At 41.9% G+C, this 22,922-nt stretch overlaps 1 protein-coding gene across 1 annotated transcript in view; it reads right to left on the bottom strand.

The window, feature by feature from the left end:
• The window catches only part of RASA2 (RAS p21 protein activator 2), a 218,029-nt gene that overhangs the window by 98,437 nt on the left and 96,670 nt on the right, over positions 1 to 22,922 (bottom strand). The window contains exons 7-8 of the mRNA XM_033958463.1: positions 15,691 to 15,763; positions 9,289 to 9,365 (exon numbers count right to left, since the gene is read on the bottom strand). Of these exons, the coding sequence (XP_033814354.1) occupies positions 9,289 to 9,365; positions 15,691 to 15,763 (150 nt within the window). The remainder of the gene's footprint in view (positions 1 to 9,288; positions 9,366 to 15,690; positions 15,764 to 22,922) is intronic.

Raw genomic sequence — 22,922 nt, 5'->3', positions numbered from 1 at the left:
TTTTCCTCTATGACAGTCTCCAGAAGAGCATTCCAGTTCTCTACCACTCTCTGGGTGAAGAAGAACTTCCTTATGTTTGTATGGAATCTATCCCCTTTCAATTTTAGAGAGTGCCCTCTCGTTCTCCCTTCCTTGGAGAGGGTGAACAACCTGTCCTTATCTACTAAGTCTATTCCCTTCAGCAGTGGCGTACCTAGCATATGTAGTATGATAAACACTTTCAAAATGAGTGTGGTAAAGTCCAATAGAATAAATCAGACAGACACAGCATAGACCAGATCAGTGTTTTTCAACCGCTGTTCCGCGGCACACTAGTGTGCCGCGAGATGTTGCCTGGTGTGCCGTACGGTCAGGGCCGCCATCAGGGCAGTACCACCAGTCTAGGGAGAGGGGCGGTCCGCCCCACGTGGACAGGAGAGAGCTGGACGGGGGACCCGCGGAGTTCAATACATCTCGAGCCGCGAGGCTCGTCTTCTGTTCCTGCCTGCCCTGCCGCTCACATATAACTGATCGCAAGTGTTCCCCGATGTCAGCGCTGACGTCGGAGGGAGGGCTTAAGCAAAGCCTGCCCTCCGACGTCAGCGCTGACGTCGGAGAATACTTCCGGTCGGCTATTTGTGCGCGACATGGCAGGCAGGAAGCAGAAGACAAGCCTCGCGGCTTGAGCTTCGTTTTGCTGAGAAAGTTGCAAAGATGGTCTGGGAGGCAAACACGGAACACAAAAGGGGGGAGGGAGTGCGTTTTGGACACAAGGCATGAACTTGGGAGAGAGGAAGGGAGGGAAAGAGATGCTGAGGTGGGGGAGGGAATGGGTTTTTGGACACAGAAGGCATGGACTTGGGAGAGAGGAAGGGAGGGAAAGAGATGCTGAGGTGGGGGAGAGAATGGGTTTTTGGACACAGAAGGCATGGACTTGGGAGAGAGGAAGGGAGGGAAAGAGATGCTGAGGTGGGGGAGGGAATGCGTTTTTGGACACAGAAGAAATGGACTTGGGAGAGAGGAAGGGAGGGAAAGAGATGCTGAGGTGGGGGAGGGAATGCGTTTTTGGACACAGAAGAAATGGACTTGGGAGAGAGGAAGGGAGGGAAAGAGATGCTGAGGTGGGGGAGGGAATGCGTTTTTGGACACAGAAGAAATGGACTTGGGAGAGAGGAAGGGAGGGAAAGAGATGCTGAGGTGGGGGAGGGAATGCGTTTTTGGACACAGAAGGCATGGACTTTGGAGAGAGGAAGGGAGGGAAAGAGATGGTTGTGTACACGGGGAATAGAAGAAAGGAGAATTTTTGGTCATAGGGAGGGAGTGAGGTACAGATAGTGGCATACCAGGGTGGGGGGGGCGGGTTTACGTCCCAAGGGGGTGCACAGCTGGCCACCCTCCAGTGTTGTCCCTAGGCCGGCAAACTGCGGCTCTTTAGCCACTTGAGTGCTACCGCCGCCAACGGTGTTGCTGGCGGTGGCAGCATTATAAAATACTTTCTTTGTGTTTATTTGATTCCTATTCAAGAGAATTACTTTATATATAGTCAATATAGGCACAGAGTTAAATTTTTTAACATTTTCTAATGGTGGTGTGCCTCGTGATTTTTTTCATGAAACAAGTGTGCCTTTGCCCAAAAAAGGTTGAAAAACACTGGACCAGATCACTACAACATGAAGGAAAAAGCCTCAGAACGGGCCCTCCCACCTCACCAAAACGGCTTAAAGAGGCAGTCGCGCGGTAACCTCACTGGCAAAAAACCTTCAATTTATGTTCGTGTCTTATGCTGTGCTATATAATGCCAGTAAATATTAAAGATAGAGGAATAAAATCCACTTATCCTGCTGATCGGTACACCAACGGTGGCCAGCGTTTCACATTTTCATGCTGCCTCAGGGTGTATCCCGACCGATCAGACTCAATTCAAAGCGTGGAGACGTCCGCTTTGAATTGAGTCTGATCGGTCGGGATAACTCCTAGGGACATGTTGAAAAGATACATGTTGGAAATTTTGGCATTATCGGGGGAGGTGATACCTCCATTTACACAAGTTTACTATCTTCCCAATAACCAGCAGAAAAAACAGCAGCAAGAAATTGTTCAGGAGACTTTTAATGTGTCCACTCTATTGGAATTATCCGATAGGGAAAGGGCGGTACCTTCAACTTTATTATTAACAGTGGCTTTGGCCCCAGACCAAAACTGGTTATTGAGACTTTTCTTTAAAAATAAGCAGAAGCAATTCCTAGGCATGAACATACAAATGTATCCAGATCTTGCCCAAGATACCCAGAGACGTTGTAAAGAATTTTTACTTTTAAAGCCTGGAGTTTTAGCCTTAGGGGCGCTGTTTTATTTGCATCATCCATGTAAATGTATTGTTTATTATTCTTCACAAAAATATGTCTTCTTTGAACTTTTCCAGTTGATGACTTTCCTGTCGTTATCACGACTGGAGAAAGAAAAAGATAAGAGCTAAGCCCTAGATCAGGGGTGTGCAATGTCGGTCCTCGAGGGCCGCAATCCAGTCGGGTTTTCAGGATTTCCCCCATGAATATGCATGAGATCTATTTGCATGCACTGCTTTCAATGCATATTCATGGGGGAAATCCTGAAAACCCGACTGGATTGCGGCCCTCGAGGACCGACATTGGACACCCCTGCCCTAGATAAAGATGAAAATTTCAGTTCAGTTAAACTGAGTTCAGTTTAAATCTAGTTGTAGTATTCTTTACATATTTTCTATTAAATCTCGCTTTTGTTACCTTGGATCCAAAAAAGGAGGACTTGAGTTGAAATTTAAGCATATTGTTAATTGTTTGATTTATATTGATGATAAGTTCTTGGCTTAAATTTTGCTTTCTGTACAAGTTTATATGATAATTAAATGTAAAATGATTAAATTAAAAAATAAATTAAAAAAAGGCAGCACACAGTTAGGTCTTCCCCCGATCAGGGCTGCCACAAGCTCCTACCTGATGGCTCCTGTCTGAGACCTTGCATCCTCCAAGACTGAGGATTCAGACTGGGTATTAAGGGCATCAACTCTGATCCCCATTCCTTCCAGTCCTTCACCGACTGGACTCTGTGTCCTGCGGATGACTCTTAGGTGGAAGAACTGCACTCTGAGGGCAAACCCCCCTGCACAATCACAGGCATGACCCCAGAAGGTGCCTGCAATCCCTGATAATTTAAATAGGCTGCAAACATTAAACTCACATAATCTGAAGTAAACCCCTTAACACGGAGCCCCGAGGACTCCTTTTGGAACTCTCCTTGTCTCTTTGCAGGCCCAAAAACATCTGTGTTTCGTCAAATCCACCAAGTCGCTACCTAAGGGCTCTTGGGAGGATTTTTGAATGAGACTGGAATTATTGGAGGGTTGCTTTAACAACACCATACATGTTAAGGAAACTGATCATAATTTCTTATTACAATTTAACAGTATGCACCTGTATGCTATGAAGAACAGCATTCGGTACAGACGTATCTGTAGTACCAATTCTGAATTTTGCAGATAATCCACTATATTACAACAGAAGTTTGACCAGAGAGGATACCCATCATCTGTTATGTCGAAAGCTCTAAAAAGGACCTTTTAAAATCATAGGGAGACTTTACTAGAATATCGTGACAGTCACCCCCAACAGGATGTGATCCTATTTGTGTCTACATTTAATCAGATGTCTAAGACATCAAAGCAAGTTATACGCAGGTATATGAATATCCTGCAGGTACAAGGTATAGGCGGAATAGAAATCCGTAATGTAATGTAATGTACATCCGAGTCTTCAACATATACTAGTTCTTTTTTCCTATGGTCGCAATAGGAATCTTTGTGACATCTTAAACCCGAATATTCTTAGACCGACATTGACTGAACAGATTTCACTGCATGAGCTGAGACACTACAGTTGTGGTCATTGTTCACTATGCCCTCAGATGATGGAATCTGGAGTGTTCACTCATCCCGGGACAGGCCAGGTGTTTAAGCTATGGAGTGTGACCTCATGTTTGAATGAGGGGGTTATTTATATCATTGTGTGCCCCTGTTCTATGCAGTATATGAGACAGACTTTTCGTCGGTTGAAGACTAGATTATTAGAGCACAGGTCATGCTTGAATACCAGACATATGGAGGAACCACTGGTTGTACACTGTTTGTAGGCTCAACATGAGTTTAGTTTGCACTAGACGTGGTGATTGGAGGCGTCAGTTGAAACAGAAGGAACAACGATGGATTTACACACTACAATCTGTCCATCCTGGTGGATTGAATGCCCAGATTGAGTAGGCGGCGTTATTTGGCTGAAGCTGCCTGTGGATTGGTCTGTGGGTTCAATGGGCGGAGTTTGGCATCTCTCTGCGCCAGAAGTGGATCGTGTGTGGAGCTGGTGTGAGTTCTGCACGGAGGATCTTGACCTGTTGTCTGTGATGCAGTGAAATTTAAAACCCTGACACAGCAGAGCAAAACAGGTTAATTGGCTGCGGTGTCCGGGTTTATGCACTGATTGCAAGTGCCTTGGAGAGAGCCTGGACTTCATCGGCAGCTAAGTTTTTTGCCTTTTTCTGTTCATGTAACACTGTTAGTGACTACTGTGTCGAGGTGCAGTTTTTTCCACACGGGTTTTTCATGACTGTTTTGGCATGCTGAATTATACGATGGTTTTCTGAGGGATGCTACAATGCCTCTTTTTGACCATTACTTATTTCTCACACATGTGCAAGTGGTCTATTTGTGTCTACTTGCTGTACAAGAAGTGGAGTTTTTTGGCATATGAAGCTAACTGAGGCTTTTTCTCTTCCTATTTGTTAATGAGTTAGTGTATCGTGTGTGCGTGATGGTAAGGTCTTACAGTGTCTCAAAGACCTTGGTTTGTTCCATATAAGGCATAGATTACCGTATTTTTTTGCTCCATAAGATGCACTTTTTTCCACCCAAAAGTGGGTGGCAATATCGGTGCGTCTTATGAAGCGAAGATGCAAAATTTGTATCCCCCGTATAGCTGCAACCCCCCCCCCCCCCCACCTCCTTAGCACCTTTAAAACACCGCCGCAGGACTACCATTCAGAAAGCGGCACAGGCCCAAGCGGAAGCATGTAAAACTTGGTCCTGATGTCTGCACTCCTGACTCGTGCATCTGCTGCTCAGAAATAGTAAGGAGCCATCAAGGGAGGGAGGAAAGAATTTAAAAAGGTACGGTTTTAATAAAAAAAAAAAAAAAAAAAAAAAGGTACGGGGGTATGATTAAAGGTGTAAGGGGGGAGGGAGGGGTATAATGAAAGGTACAAGGGGGAGTATGATTAAAAAGGTACAAGGGGGACAGGGTGCAGAGCCTGGCAGGGAGAGGGGATAGGGTGAAGAGCCTGGCAAGGAGTGTGGAGTTGGGTGCAGAGCCTGGCAGGAAGAATTTGGTTCAAAATATTTTTTTTCTTGTTTTCGTCCGCTAATCTAGGATGCGCCTTATGGTCCCAGGAGAGCTAAATAAAACAGAAAATTCAACAAAGGGTTTTTTTCTGAAAGTGGGTGTCCCAAATACCAGCCCCAGAAACCTCTAAAACATTGATTTGTAGACCACTTCAATGTCTCCTATAGGCTTCAGCTCACACTGTAGCTGGACAATGGAAAAGAAAGCTGCCTTAGACTGGCATGAAATTCCACTCCAAATGCTTGTTTCTTTGGACTGCCAATCAGACTCTGAACAAGCCTGAGATCCTAGACCCCCCCATAGCTCCTCATACGTCTTTAGGGGGGAGGGAGAATGAAGCTGGCACCCACTAAGCCCTCAAGACCAACATGGGGCCAAACTGCATGCTTTCAAGCTTTGGTAAAAACCAGGGGCGAGTTCCCAATTTATGAAGTGCTAGGGCAGGCTGGCCAGACAAGTTCCCTGTAAAAGGAGTCTGTGTCTTCTCCCATGCAGAGCCATCTCAGTCAAACTGGGACCCTCTGGAGTATTGCAAGCCTCACAGTTTGGCTAAAACCCCAAAAATAACAAATTCAATTCAGAGATCAGAAAAAACACCTTCCAACTCAGAAAAACTGAGGAGATGGGGTACAGTCCAGAGATGTGAGTAAGGGAAAATAACCCAGTGATTCAAGACTCATATGCCTTTTGCACTAGAAATTATAATTAGATATTACTAGCTACACCAATACCTCCATGCACATAAAACCTTTAACTCAATATGTTAGTTCTATGGCACAGGCTGCAACACTTTGTACTGTGGTGGTTCTGCATTTGATCTGATGGGATCAGGTGGAAATAGGTATAGGCAGGCTTAAGAGTGGAGGAAAAAGCTGCCAATGTGGTGCTCATCCAGCCTTTAGGCCTGGAAGGGTTCACAAAGTTTCCCAAGCATGCCATCTGGAGAGGGCAGAGTGAACACAGGGGGCATTAAAATGGGGAAACACTGTAATTTAACTTGCCAACACTGCAAATTACACTCTCACATGCATTTAAAGGCTAGTACTGATCAAGCAAAAAAGCTTGAATGCTATTAACTCAGATGCCAAAAACACATGCACCCTAGTTTCTTACCACTTAACTCACTGCCATTTCTGTCAAGACAGCAGATATGTTGAAAAGAATAAGAAAAATAAAACTATATTTGTGTGAGAATCTGAAATACATATAACACTAGATGCAACATGGCACTGCATCTATGATATATGAAGATATACATGTAACTTTTCTGCCTGTCATTTGTCTGAAAGTGTTTAAATGCTATGTTATGTTCCTGCAATTTCAAAATTTTGCAAACCTTCTCCGATTTGGAAACATGAGACATTTTCTTCCACATAGGCTTTACATTTTAACAGTTTCAAGACACTCAGGCCCTGATTCTCCAAAGTGCCGTCCCGATTTTAGGCAGCTGTAGGCGTCCTACAGCTGTCTAATCAGTCAATCGAGATGCACGTTTTTAAAAAAAAAAATGCTCCCCAGGCAGGTCTGAAGGCGCCTCCGGGAGCCTAGGGAGACACGCAAGATGCCTAAGCTCGCCTAAGGGCCTTAGGCGAGCCTTAGGCGAACCTAGGCGGCCCTACGCGTCTCCCTAGTAGAGGAGAAGCTTAAAATGTAGGCCAGCAAAATGCTGGTCTACATTGTAAGTAGATACGGCCGCTATACTTATCGCGGCAAGGGATCTCTCTGCCGCGATAAGTATAGCGGGCCGCGGCCTGTCTGATCGCTGGCAGGAAGGGTGCCCAATCCCTCCTGCCCGAAGACGCACCCTCCCCCCCCCCCCCGACAATATCGATCGCTGGCAGGAGGGTGCCCAATCCCTACTGCCCGAAGACGCACCCTCTCCCCCCGACAATATTGATCACTGGCAGGAGGGTGCCCAATCCCTCCTGCCCGAAGACGCACCCTCCCCCCCCGGCGCTAACAACCCCCAAACCTCCACCCCACCAAACTAACCTGTTCTTACAGCCAGATGGGTCTTGCCCGTCCAGCCGGCAGGCACGCCTGGTCGAAATGAGGCAGGCCCGCCCCTTCCCAGCCCATCCCGCCAAAGTCTAAAGCCTGATTGGCCCAGGCTGTAGAAGCCTGGACCAATCAAACATTAGGCATAGCGGGTCCGCCCATCCCCACTTAATCTAAGGCCTGGGCCAATCAGGCCTTAGACTTCGGCGGGATGGGCCGGGACGGGGCGGGCCCGCCTCATTTCGACCAGGCGTGCCTGCCGGCTGGACGGGCAAGACCCATCTGGCCGTAAGAACAGGTTAGTTTGGTGGGGTGGAGGTTTGGGGGTTGTTAGCGCCGGGGGGGGAGGGTGCGTCTTCGGGCAGGAGGGATTGGGCACCCTTCCTGCCAGCGATCGGACAGGCCGCGGCCCGCTATACTTATCGCGACAGAGAGATCCCTTGCCGCGATAAGTGTAGCGGACCGTGTCTAATCTAACCCAATTCTCTAACCAGCGTCTGTAACATGGACGCCGGTTACAGAATCGGGGTTTAGTGTAGGCCGATTCTGAATAGGACGCCTCTGCCAGGCGTCCTATACAGAATCAGGGCCTAGGTGTCTTGCGGGCCTCGCCTTCAATATAGGCGGCCTGCCTGGGGAGCATTTTTTTTTTTTAAAACGTGCATCCCGATTGGCTGATTAGACAGCTGTAGGATGCCTACAGCTGCCTAAAATCGGGACGTACTTTGGAGAATCAGGCCCTCAGTTCAGTAGCCCAAAAATATATATATATATTTTTTTCACAAAATCTATCTTTGTAGCTCCTGCCATAAAACTCCAACTCGGAACACATTATTTACATATTCAAATTTAAAAACCACTCACTCACCTAAATTAGGATAACCAAAAGATAAATTGTAAAGTAACATTGCAAACTATTTTAAACTGAATTTCAAATAAAATAGCCAAGCAAAAAAAATAAATAAATAAATAAAAAAGGAGTATGCTTTTTGTTTTGAATCTAGAGGCCCAGCGGATAATATGCTCATGCCATTTGAAAATATCACACGGCAGTACAGTGGTAGCACTAGAGAATTGAAATCAGTAGTGACAGGATATGACTAGCCAAGTCAGTCCTACAAAGCATCCAGATTCAGAACAAGCAACATGTTATACATACTTCTGCCTGGTGATCACATTTTTAAACATCATTCAAATGTGCCTGCCAAATCTCAAATTAGGTTGATAAAACCACAAAAGCAAAGAAACTGTAAATGCTACAAACATGTTAGAAGAGTTTCAAAGACATTTACAAGCCTGAAAATTTATAAATGTATTAAAATAAAAAGGGTGATCTAGATTTGGGGTATTTCTGATAATTCTGAATGTATTTCCTTCATTCAGTGAAGACACACTAGGTTGCTCTAAAGTAGTAGGCTTTAAAATGTTTTTAATGTTTTGAGGTTTTTTGGGTTGCATCAGAACATAATAGCCTTACTGGGTCAAACCAATGGTTCATATGGCTTAGTATCCCGTCTTCACGTTAGCCAATCCATGTCACAAGTACCTGGCAAAAACCCAAATAATAGCAACATTCCATGCTACCGATTTAGAGCAAGCAGCGGCTTCCCCCATATCCGTCTCAATAGCAGACCATGGACTTTTCCACCAGGAACTTGTCCAAACCTTTTTAAAAACCAGCTATGTTAACCACTCTTACTATATCCTCTGGCAATATGTTCCAGAACTTAACTATTCTCTGAGTGAAAAAACATTTCTTCCTATTGGTTTTAACCTCTTTTTATTGGTGTTAACATTTCATTTTCAGTGTAGTCATCACTGCTAACTTTATAGGTATTAAGGCAGAAAAATTAAAGGATGCAATAGAATGTTAGCAAGCACAAACCTAATTTCAAGCTTTTCTATGTCCTCCTCTTCAACTTGGAACTGGGACTTCTTGGTGTAACTGCTAGATCTTGTCACCTGTAATCAATAATTATCAATTAAAATATTGCATGCATCCTCCAGAATGAGTCACTTTCTAAAATGCAGACCACAAAATGCAGAGAGAAGTCACATTTGGGTCATTCCATACCAAGTGATCTAAAATTTAAAAAAAGAAAAGAAAAAAGCTCCCCACCATTGTGTCTCAGATTTTGTTCAAAATTTGTATGCAGAATTAGCATAGCATTAATAAAAAAAAGTTTACCAAAATATCAGATCCTTAGTTGCAATAGTCACCGAGCTAGACCCCTCTGTTTTACTGGGTGCTGGTGACATCATGTACAGCAATGAATAAAATGTCATTTTTAGCTGCTCATAAAGTTGACAATAATTGATGAAAAATACAAATTTTGGCAGTCCAGCACAACTTTTTATGCTAGTTTTAGCAATGCTAATATGAGCATCAAGTATGCAGAAGCCTGCTTAAAGTTTTCCTTAAAGTGTGCCTTAAAACTTGTTGCAATTTATCATGATTGATTTTGACCAGTTTATCAGCTGCTATAGCTCCACAGCAAAGTAGATACAGACTTCAGATTTTTTATATCTTTGCACTAGACACTACACAGTCAAATTTGCAGCAATTCAGTATGAATAGCTGATCAAAACATTCCTTCAAATTATGCACCATTGATTGACACAAGGGCTGAAATTTGTCAATTTTCAGGGTCAATTATAAAAAATAAATAAAGGAGTTGCCTGAATCTTTTTCCAACTAGTACCATCTGAAAGATGAAATATTACTCTACAAGATTTATATTTATTTGTTTTGTAATGCAACCCTTACTAAAATATAAATTTGCTTAAAAGTGTGGGATATTGTGCATGGCCCATGATATACACATATCACAAGACTAAAAAATGTATATGAATTGCGTTGGTCCATGGTGGCTTTGCCACTACTGATTTCCAAATGAGCAAACCAGTATCCCTACCGCCATAGGGACCACACCAAATAAGTTTCAAGTTTATTTAAAAATTTGTTTGTTTTTTCCAATTCTTTATTCATTTTTTTCATCTTCCATCAAGTGTACCATATTACATCAATTAATTCATACACATCACTTGAAATTCTTTCTATTATCATTTGAAGTACATAAATTATCCCCCTCTCCCACACACCCTATTCACAGATATTATAATAAAAAGTTAACATATGTATGCTATCTTCATAATTATTGATTAAACCTATATTATAACTATAAAACCCACCCTCCCATAATTATAATTATACTTTCAATGTAAAAAGGCCATTGACTACTTATTGTAATGATTAAAAATTGGTTATATCACCTAATCAGGCTTCTAGGTGGTGTACGTTAATCAATAAAAACATTCAAATCAACAAACATATTTGGTGGGGACAATTAATTAAACAGACAGACTTGTACAAAAGGAAAGAAGGGGTCGAACTGCAATGTTATAGGACAGAAACACTTAAGGAGAGAACAAAAGGTATGGGAAAGGCTGAAAGAAAGGAACTCAAATTTTCCTTAGATTGTCCTTAGAAGGGCAGTTGCTATTAAACAGCATCTTTAAAAGAGTAGGGGCTACTTGAAGGCATCTTTGAATAAAAAGGTTTTTAATTTGGATTTAAACTGGTTTAAGTTTGTTTCCTCTCTTATGTGATTGGATATGGGTGCAGTGACCGAAAAGATGTTCAAGCGCATGGCATTGATATTTTTCAGAGAGGGGATATTAAGAAGATGTTGTATAGCAGAGTGGAGCGACCTGAGGGGGGGTATAGGGTACAAGAAGTCTGTTTATGAATTCCGGTTGGTTATAAGTTCTAGTTTTGAATGTAAGTAAAATAATTTTAAAAGTGATTCTGTGTTTGATAGGGAGCCAGTGTGCTTTAATTAGTAAAGGTGAAACATGGTCAAATTTCCTTGCCTGGAAGATAATTTTAACAGCGTAAGTCTTTTATGTTTGAGTTGAATAGTATGCAGCCCATAGGTTTGAATGAGACAAGCGATTGGATGACTTTAGCTGAATGAGTGCGTTAGCCCTTTAAATTTCTGAATGGTTCCTTTCCAGGTTTAAATGAGACTGCTATGGATGACATCAGGGGAGCTATATCATTGCTGAGACACCGTGGCCATTTTGTAATGGAAGCTGGTCGCTATGCTAGGGAAGTGAATACACTTATGCATTGGTAAGAATTCTTCCCTATCTTATAAATGTTTGGGTAGTTTTGGTTCCCCTTTTGATATGTTGTATTTATATTCCTTGAATGCCATATGAGTGTAAAGCTTATTAAGACATCGCTCTATTCAGTGGAGGTTTCACATGTCTTTTCAATCCACCACTCTCATATCATCTTGAAAATATGAATGGTACACAAATGTTATACAAAGCAACCAACTGATAAACCCAGGACTGCCTTCACTGGAGAATGAACAGCAAATGAAGCACAATTTCTAGTACCAATCACTAAACTCACTCACCACAAGAAAAACACATATTATAACAATACTGTAGAACCTTTAGAAATCTTTAACATAAAACAGTAAGAAATACAGTGGTATTCAAATTATTGAACATAAATGCAAATATTGCATGTCACACTGCTAAGCATTTCTGATTTTGAGGTGAATGTTTACATTTATTAACAGTGGCATTGCAAAACCAAAAGGCATGTATCTTATAGAGTAAAATGTTCTCTTTCAGTGTTTGCTTTTAGGAAGATATAGGCAGAGAGTGTAGTGTCCAATGCAAGGATTGTAATCTATGATAAAATTCTGAAATCTGTATTTACTCTTGGCTTTGGAGCTATAGCAGCTGATAAACTAGTCAAAATCTGTTGCAACAAACTGCACCAAATTTTTGGGCACACATTGTACAAAATTTTCAGGTGGGCTTTGTATCTATGATGCTCATACTAGCATTGTTGCAACTAGCATAAAAAGTTATGCTAGACTACCAAAAATTAGCACTCTTGACCAATTAGTCTCAATTTTACAAGCTGCTAAAAATGATACTTTATTCATCACTAGGCACAATGCTGCCAACATCCAGCCAGACAAGTGGGACTATTGCAATTAGGAATCTAAAATCTTACAAAAATTATCTTAGTACCCTGACAATTCTATGTACAAATTTTGAACAAAATCTGAAATAATGGTGGAGACCATTTGGCAAGGCATTTTCTGTTACTGCTGGATGGCAGGAGAAGACTTGCAAAAGCAAGAGTCTCTTGCTAAAAGCAAAAGATATGGTGGGTTTGGGTTAGGTGGGATACTTCAGGCTTCAGTAAATACTAAACTTATCAATGGACCAAATATTTCTTCTTCAATCATGTAAAACATAAGATTTTTTTAAAATGCTATTTCATAATTTTGAACTCAAAAGCAGCACTGCAAGCCCTAAAGTTGGTTATGAGAAAAAAAACTTAAAATATAAACATCTGTATAAAAAATTTGTATATCTTAAAAGCTTTCTACTACATTTCTCAAAAAGTTAACATTAAATCAGAAGCCACATTTATATTCTCCCTCTTCCTCACACAAGGTGTCCTGAGGTATGACTGTGATCCAGGGACACAATCCTAGGTTCTATTAGAAACTGCCCACCCTCCCTACTGGTGAAAATACTTCCTATTTTGAGTCTGAGAGCAGGATGCACAAAGCTCTGGCAACCTTGTAAAAAAATACCAGGTTGGGAGAGATTTTAATTTACTGGGTGATGGTCAGCACAAATAGCATGCAAATCATATGCATGCTATTTGTGCAGAGTAACCCAGTAAAAGGGGGAGAGGAACTGTGCCTGACACCTGTTCAGAAAAGATAAGCAGTAGGTACAGCTCTTCTGAGCATGCAAAATAGCAGCATATGCTCCAGTTTGTCCTTTTCTGCCACCTCTCCTTCCTCCTGCCCAAGCCGGCAAGGAGAACCATAATCAGCTGAGCCGGCAGGACTCATGGAAGCTGCTGATCAGCTGAGCCAGCAGGGGGAGAGCAGCAGTACTGCTGGCAGGAGGAAGGAGTGGTGGCAAAAAACGACATTGGAACATGTGCTTACATTTTCTTTTTTAGGGTGCAGCTGTTGTGTGTTTGTTAAGTGAGTGTGTTTCCTGTGCATAGGCGCAGGACATACACTCACACAATACATGCACAATTACTGGCAGCTCCAGATCTGCCAGTAACTTTTGCCCATAAGATGTGCGCATTCCCTTTTGAGCATTACAAGGAGTGTTCATTTAAATACTAATGAGCTCCTTGTAATGCATTTGCATAGGATTCTTGGTAGCACCTACCAGGATTTTGCAACTAGGTTCCTGTTCTTCATTACTACAGATACTTTAAGCCACATACAGCCTTTGCTAGTTTGGGATTTAATGGGTTTCTTAATAAATGCTGGTGCCAATTGCATTAACATATGTTGCATTAAAGAAGATATTTAAGCAGACTTTGGACAGCGCCTTCTCTCATATCAAATGGCAAAACCCTCAAGTTTTAAACACTATTTTCTGGCTGATTCTCTTCTAGAAATCAGGAGGACTTGAAGTATTATAACAGAGACTCCAAGCAAACTTATCAGTTCTATTTCAATATCTATACTGCAATTATGCATGGCAATATTTGGAACACAGTAAAACCTAATATGTGGGTCTGGTGAATAACCCCAAAAGAATGAGAACCAAGTTTGCCTCACCCTAAAAGGAGAAATGAGAATCCAAGCTCCTTGATTTGAGTTTTAGAGTCCTTATATATGGAAGATGAGAAATTTCCAATGAGAAAGGAAGGAAACTAGCATGTCTTTGACCTTCTCTTGACAGTGAAAGATGTCAATCTCCCCAGCAGTTTACTGGAAAAATTGTAACCTGTGCTGCCACTTGGAACTGCCCAAAGCGTAGGTCTTGGGAATTCTCTTGTCTAGCTTCCAACAACAGAATGGAAGGGTCTTAGTCTGGGAGGATGACTAACTCTTAATGAAATCATTTGGAAGGAAGATGGCATTAACTGCAAAATCTCTACTTTGGTATGGTAACAATGGTTGGAATTAAGCCCAAAGAAACTCTGGCATTAATGTACAGGAGATGAATCTTTTTCAAATGAAGGAAAACTCCAGAAGGAGAGGGCATAGGAAGAAGTTAAGAGGTGATAAGCTCAGGAGTAATCTAAGAAAATACTACTTTACAGAAAAGGTGGTAGATGTGTTGAATAGTCTCCAGGTAGAAATGGTGGGGACAGAGAGGCCCGGATTCTGTATACCAATGTCCATGTTGCAGACGCCAGTTAAAGAATTGGGTTTGTTTAGATGCGGCCGCTATACTTTATCACGGCAAGGGATCTCCCTGCCGCAATTAGTATAGCGGCCAAGGCTACAGCCACCACTCCCCAACCCCCCCCAACGTTCACGGCAGGAGGGTGCCCAACCCCTCCTGCCGAAAGACCCCCCCCCCCTGAAGATCGTCGGCAGGAGGGTATCCAACCCCTCCTGCCGGACCCCCCAACGACATGCCCCAACCGCCCTCCCCAGACCCTCCCAACGGCCCCCAAAGATCGCCGGTAGGAGGGTGTCCAACCCCTCCTGCCGGACCCCCCAATCGTCCGTCCCCCCCCCCCCGAAGATCACCGGCACTTGTTGATAGTTTGAAAACTTAATAAAGATTTTAAAAAAAAGAAACTGTTGGCTTTCATTTCTGAGAGCTTTAAGAAAACCACCAACACAAAAAAAGGTTGAAATTTCATCAAAAAAGGTAGACTGAAAAGGCTCAGGAATAAGCCACTATGTTACAGGTAGGAAACTTAAAAATGCACAGGAACAAATTATATATAGAAAACATAGGTAATGCCTCAGATGCCAAAGTCTTAATTTAACAATTATCCAGACTAACAATGAGCCCATCTCCATTTGCTTTAGTGCCATGCATCTATGTAGCTTCAAAGAAATGCCACCTTAAATCTGCTCTCCTCACCCTCCCTTCTCTAATCCTATCTATGGGCACATATGGGCCCTGAATAGTATCCAAAGGTTAACAACAAAATGCAACAAAAACTTTTAAGCATTTTCACTTACTACCAAAGAGTGATGTGTTATGACTAGTGAGTGGAAAAGGCATGACTAGATAAGCTTTTCCAGAATTCTCTGGAACACTGTCCATATTGGAACTTTTGTGTGGATGTATCATTCTGCTTATCCTCAGAAAACAAATTCTTGAACTCTTATTTTCATCAATTCTGTTCTTAAAAAGTAGATCAAAGAAAATATTAATTCCTTCTGTGGCTTCTAATCTACAGCAAGTTTAATTTTGGCGAGTTTAAGAATGTGTAATATTGATTTTCTACAACAAAGAATTTTGTTACCTCAAAATAAAAGGTCTCATTAAACTGTGGATTGCTTGTTTTCTTCTTTACTTTTGTCTTCTTTTGATCATTCCTGTCCAGTGTGGCAAGTAAACAATTTTACCTTGTAGAACTTGCAAAAAAACAATTATCAATCAACCTGTCAATAAAAGTTCAATTGACAACTAGCATGCATAGACAAGTTACACTTCCTTAATTTTATATTTCAAACCTTTAAATGTTTTACATTAATTTAAATCAATAAAAATGCAACAAATATTTTGTTATGAATTTGCTTAAACTACTCAGTAATTCAGCATTTACATTGGGCACTGAACCAGGATGCTTCATGATAAATCACAAATAAGATTCTTGGTAAGCCAAGGCAGGTGTGTACTGACAAAGAAAAAGTAACTTAAGAGATCCAGTAAGCTTATCTGTAGCTGTTATTCTCCATGGACTGTAAGATTCAAAGTCCTCATAACATGCATGACATAACCAGAGCTTGTTGCAAGAACATTACTGCATCCCAGGTTTCTAGAACTTTTGAGTAGACTCACTGCACATGTATACCTCTTCCCAACTGCTGCTCATGTACAAGACAACTTCAATCTATTTCATAGCTTAGTTTAACTAAAAGAGATAAAGATCTTACCTTTATATCATTTTTACCATTAGATAGGAATTATGTTGAACCACAGGACTATCCATGCCTGCTTGTGAGCATACTGCAGAAGATGTCAATCACAGATTTGCAGGTGCTCCTCCTTCTCCCCTGTCTCCACTGCCTCCTTTAGTTTGCACCAAAGCCCGCAAAAGCTCTATAGAAGGAGAAAGCAGAAGGAGGGGTACAGCATGCTCCTCACAACCAAGTGTCTGATCTGCTCAGATAAATGTAACACGATCATCACTGAATGAACAGTAATTCAAGTAAAACATTACCAAGCCTCTGAGAGGAACTTAGCTCACCTTTGCTTTAGAGGTAGAATCTCCTGCCCACTGTCTGATCCATAGCATCCATCGAGCGGAGATAGCATAGGCTGAGACATTGCTCAAAACTCTAAGATCATAGAGTATCCACAATATAATTCACCCCAGAGAGGAGAATTTGAGGATCTTCCTCATCCCTCAGTTCGGAGGAACGAGATGGGAAGATGTGACAAACAGCCTTCCCGTGTGTCTGCTCCGTGGAGAGCTGTTAGTGATTGGCTGCTGCAAGTTCTTGCAGGCCTTGCAAGAACTCGCAGCAGCCAATCGCTAGTGGCTCTCCACGGATCAGGAGCATGGGAAGGCTGCTCCAGGTCACCGCTGTACCACCAGGGATTGTAAAAGGTACAAGGGGGAGGCGGGCAGGAGGTAAAGGAAGGCACAGTCGGCCAGACAGGAAGCAGGAGGGATCCCGCCTGTCCCAATCCACAGCTGGACCACCGTATCTTACGGCGAGTCTGGTGAAGGCCTGCAAGGCATCAGGAGGGAGAGGGTACAGAGCCTGGCAGAGCAGGGGAGGGAATAGGGTTGGGTGCAGAGCCAGGCAGGGCAGGGTACTTGAATATTAAATTCCCCGGTTTATGTTGGAGTCAACCTTTTTTTCCTCTTTTTTTTGGGGAAAAAGATTCTTGGTTTATATTCAGGTCAGCTTATATTTGAGTACTTACGGTAATTCAGAGTTTTCTTATTTCTTAACTTGATTACTGTTAATTTGTACTATGTTGGTACATCTAAACTGTTGTTGAATAACAAACTTTTATTTATACTGAAATAACAAACTTTTATTTATACTGACTGGGGTAGCAGTACAACAAATTACATATAATTGGAAAAATTATGATAGGTTAAACTATAACTTCTGGTGGAATTCCGTATGCCATATATATAAAATGGAGCGTGCATTAGCAACACAGAGAGGTTATTTTGGAAAGTTTCAGAAGATCTGGGGACCATTAGCAGATTTCTGTAATGAATGAAATCATTTTCCCATAATAAAAATCTTATTAAGAAGGGAGGGGGGTGGGATTCATTTTATTTAATTTATCTCATAAAATATTTGTCATTATTTTTATTATAATTGTTATGTGTATTGGGAGGGAAGGGAAAAGAAGGGTTTAAATTTTAACAACAATTATTATACATATTAGGTAATACAGATATTTTAGGTATTATTGTTTATAAATACAGAATAATATATTGTATTTACAGTGATACATGAAAGGAATTCAAGTGTATGTTTTATGTGATCTTTTAAACTTTCTATGTTACACTTGTTGATATATGAAAATGAATAAAAAATTTAAAACAAAAAAAAAAATAAACTGTTGTTGAATTGCAAAACCATACAAAATGTTGCTGGCAAGATTGATTTTTTTCAGCCCATTATTTTGATAGAGCTACACCCCTGTTGTATTTTTTGCACTGGCTACCAATTATGGTGCGACTAAAATTCAGAGTAGCTATATTCTGGTTTATAAGATAATGTATGGATTTTAAATTTTGTTATATTTTGTAACCATGTTTCACATAGGTCTACTTGAAACCTATTTACTCTTATTCCCCCAATTTAAAAATGTTTTGGTCTGTTTTTTTTATCAAAAAGGGTATTTTATTCTTTATTTTATCAAGTTACAGACTAGGACAGACAGACTAGAACACAGAAAAATAAAGGAACATTGAAACGTTAAGGATCTTTTGGGAAAAAGCACAGCTACAGGATCAAAATCTACAAAACCAAAAATTGGAAGACATGCAAAGTCTGGCATGATGTGTCAAAAACGCATCAGATTGGCTCTATAAAAAAATGAGACCAACGTGGTCCTGTGCAACAGAGGAAGGGGAAAATGGCATGCAAATGCAGTGAGTCTATGCAACAGTTCAAGAACAAGAACTTGAGTAATGTTTTTACACCATGTTCCATTGGTGATATTACCTATGTTGTATCCTCCATCTTCCTTTGAGAAATTAATTTCTAGCTGGATTTAAGTTAACATTTAAGGAGGAAATTGCATCTCCACACACTGATGAAAAAAAAAAAGTAAAACAGCAGCACTATACAATAGGGGCTGATGTATCCTCCTAGGAAAGATACAAGATAAATGCAAAATTTGAGCTAAGCTTTCCATACTTTTTTACTATCTAAATCATATTTCATAAACTGCATCATAAACTGCAAGGTTCTGACTGCTTTCATATTGCTTTCCCGATGCAGTTTATAAAGTACTAGTGTTTTAGCCCGTTACATTCATTACAATAACGGGTGCTAGAATAGCCCCACCTATGCCCTGACCCTGACTCTGACCCCCACCCATGCCCCACCTCTATCATGCCCGGACCCTGCCTCCCACTGATCCCAGTCCCACCACCTCACCTTTCACCATTTCCTTTGTACCCTTTTGGCTCTCCTGACAGAGTCTTTACTTACCCGAGGTGACAGCAGCAGTCCTGAGGTACCATAGTAACATAGTAGATGACGGCAGATAAAGACCCGAATGGTCCATCCAGTCTGCCCAACCTGATTCAATTTAAAAATTTTTTTTTTTTTTTTTTTTCTTCTTAGCTATTTCTGGGCGAGAATCCAAAGCTTTACCCGGTACTGTGCTTGGGTTCCAACTGCCGAAATCTCTGTTAAGACTTACTCCAGCCCATCTACACCCTCCCAGCCATTGAAGCCCTCCCCTGCCCATCCTCCTCCAAACGGCCATACACAGACACAGACCGTACAAGTCTGCCCAGTAACTGGCCTAGTTCAATCTTTAATATTATTTTCTGATTCTAAATCTTCTGTGTTCATCCCACGCTTCTTTGAACTCAGTCACAGTTTTACTCTCCACCACCTCTCCCGGGAGCGCATTCCAGGCATCCACCACCCTCTCCGTAAAGTAGAATTTCCTAACATTGCCCCTGAATCTACCACCCCTCAACCTCAAATTATGTCCTCTGGTTTTACCATTTTCCTTTCTCTGGAAAAGATTTTGTTCTACGTTAATACCCTTTAAGTATTTGAACGTCTGAATCATATCTCCCCTGTCTCTCCTTTCCTCTAGGGTATACATATTCAGGGCTTCCAGTCTCTCCTCATATGTCTTCTGGTGCAAGCCTCCTATCATTTTCGTCGCCCTCCTCTGGACCGCCTCAAGTCTTCTTACGTCTTTCGCCAGATACGGTCTCCAAAACTGAACACAATACTCCAAGTGGGGCCTCACCAATGACCTGTACAGGGGCATCAACACCTTCTTTCTTCTACTGACTACGCCTCTCTTTATACAGCCCAGAATCCTTCTGGCAGCAGCCACTGCCTTGTCACACTGTTTTTTCGCCTTTAGATCTTCGGACACTATCACCCCGAGGTCCCTCTCCCCGTCCGTGCATATCAGCTTCTCTCCTCCCAGCATATACGGTTCCTTCCTATTATTAATCCCCAAATGCATTACTCTGCATTTCTTTGCATTGAATTTTAGTTGCCAGGCATTAGACCATTCCTCTAACTTTTGCAGATCCTTTTTCATATTTTCCACTCCCTCTTCGGTGTCTACTCTGTTACAAATCTTGGTATCATCTGCAAAAAGGCACACTTTTCCTTCTAACCCTTCAGCAATGTCACTTACATACATATTGAACAGGATTGGCCCCAGCACCGAACCCTGAGGGACTCCACTAGTCACCTTTCCTTCCTTCGAGCGACTTCCATTAACCACCACCCTCTGGCGTCTGTCCGACAGCCAGTTTCTGACCCAGTTCACCACTTTGGGTCCTAACTTTAGCCCTTCAAGTTTGTTCAACAGCCTCCTATGAGGAACTGTATCAAAGGCTTTGCTGAAATCCAAATAAATTACATCTAGCATATGTCCTCGATCCAGCTCTCTGGTCACCCAATCAAAAAATTCAATCAGGTTCGTTTGGCACGATTTACCTTTTGTAAAGCCATGTTGCCTCGGATCCTGTAACCCATTAGATTCAAGGAAATACACTATCCTTTCTTTCAGCAACACTTCCATTATTTTTCCAACAACTGAAGTGAGGCTCACCGGCCTGTAGTTTCCTGCTTCATCCCTGTGACCACTTTTATGAATAGGGACCACATCCGCTCTCCTCCAATCCCCCGGAATCACTCCCGTCTCCAGAGATTTGTTGAACAAGTCTTTAATAGGACTCGCCAGAACCTCTCTGAGTTCCCTTAGTATCCTGGGATGGATCCCGTCTGGTCCCATCGCTTTGTCCACCTTCAGTTTTTCAAGTTGCTCATAAACACCCTCCTCCGTGAACGGCGCAGAATCTACTCCATTTTCTCGTGTAACTTTGCCGGACAATCTCGGTCCTTCTCCAGGATTTTCTTCTGTGAACACAGAACAGAAGTATTTGTTTAGCACATTTGCTTTCTCCTCATCACTCTCCACATATTTGTTCCCAGCATCTTTTAGCCTAGCAATTCCATTTTTTATCTTCCTCCTTTCACTAATATATCTGAAAACATTTTTATCTCCCTTTTTTACATTTTTAGCCATTTGTTCTTCCGCCTGTGCCTTCGCCAAACGTATCTCTCTCTTGGCTTCTTTCAGTTTCACCCTGTAGTCCTTTCTGCTCTCCTCTTCTTGGGTTTTTTTATATTTCATGAACGCCAACTCTTTCGCCTTTATTTTCTCAGCCACTAGGTTGGAGAACCATATCGGCTTCCTTTTTCTTTTGTTTTTATTGATTTTCTTCACATAAAGGTCCGTAGCCATTTTTATCGCTCCTTTCAGCTTAGACCACTGTCTTTCCACTTCTCTTATGTCCTCCCATCCTAACAGCTCTTTCTTCAGGTACTTTCCCATTGCATTAAAGTCCGTACGTTTGAAATCTAGGACTTTAAGTATCGTGCGGCCGCTCTCCACTTTAGCCGTTATATCAAACCAAACCGTTTGGTGATCGCTACTACCCAGGTGAGCACCCACTCGAACATTAGAGATACTCTCTCCATTTGTGAGGACCAGATCCAATATTGCTTTTTCCCTTGTGGGTTCCGTCACCATTTGTCTGAGCAGAGCCTCTTGAAAGGCATCCACAATCTCCCTACTTCTTTCCGATTCCGCAGACGGAACATTCCAGTCCGCATCCGGCAGGTTGAAATCTCCCAACAGCAGAACCTCCTCTTTCCTTCCAAACTTTTGGATATCCACAATCAGATCCTTATCAATTTGCTGCGATTGAGTCGGAGGTCTGTAGACTACACCCACGTAGATAGAAGTTCCATCTTCTCTTTTCAGAGCAATCCATATCGCTTCTTCCTCTCCCCAGGTCCCTTGCATTTCGGTCGCTTGGATATTGATCTTTACATAGAGAGCTACTCCTCCACCTTTATGACCATCTCTGTCCTTCCTAAAAAGATTATATCCCGGTATGTTTGCATCCCATCCATGTGATTCACTGAACCATGTCTCTGTGATAGCAACAATATCTAGATCTGCCTCTAATATCAGGGCTTGCAGATCATGAACTTTGTTGCTTAGACTGCGAGCATTTGTGGTCATCGCTTTCCAGCTATTTTTCAGCGATAATCTCCTTCTTCGTATGGATTTTTGTGTCGTTTCACTTTCCGTTGTAATACTAAGAAATGAGTTGCTGATATTGCTTATGTTGCAGCCTTTACTACTATCACATCTTTTCTTTTGCCGGGGGTGGTCTTTATAATTGTCCTTCGTACATACACCACCCCCACCTTCTAGTTTAAATGCCTGGAAAAATATTGTCTAAATTTCTCTGCAAGGTTTCTTTTTCCTGCTGTAGTAATATGTAGCCCATCAGTGCAATATAGCTTCTTGTCCTTCCATGTATTTCCCCATCCTCCTATGTACCTGAAGCCTTCTTGATGACACCAGGCTCTGAGCCATCTATTAAAGTCCTCTGTGTTTTTCACTCTTTGCTCTCCTTTTCCATATGCAGGCAGTATTTCAGAAAAAGCTAAAGTCTTTACAAAAGGTTTCACGCCCTCACCAAGCTCCCGAAAAGCTTTCTGTGCTGCAAGTGTGGAGTTGTTGGCCAGGTCATTTGTTCCCAGATGGATAACAACATCAGTGTTAAAATCCTTAGTTTCTTCCTTAACTATAGTCAGTATTTGCCTGGAACTCCTGGTAGCTGAGGATCCTGGAAGACATTTCACTATTTTGGCCTCCTCGCCCTGTGTTCCAAGGTTAATGCCTCTGATGATGGAATCCCCCAACAGTAATAGTTTTCTGTTTTTGGCTTTTTTATTTGTACTTAGGGTGCTCTTGTTCTCTTGAGTTTCC

Source organism: Geotrypetes seraphini, chromosome 9 (assembly GCF_902459505.1).
Source record: "Geotrypetes seraphini chromosome 9, aGeoSer1.1, whole genome shotgun sequence".
In the NCBI taxonomy this organism is placed as follows: Eukaryota; Metazoa; Chordata; class Amphibia; order Gymnophiona; family Dermophiidae; genus Geotrypetes; species Geotrypetes seraphini.
This window is presented reverse-complemented; position numbering and strand designations above follow the sequence as displayed.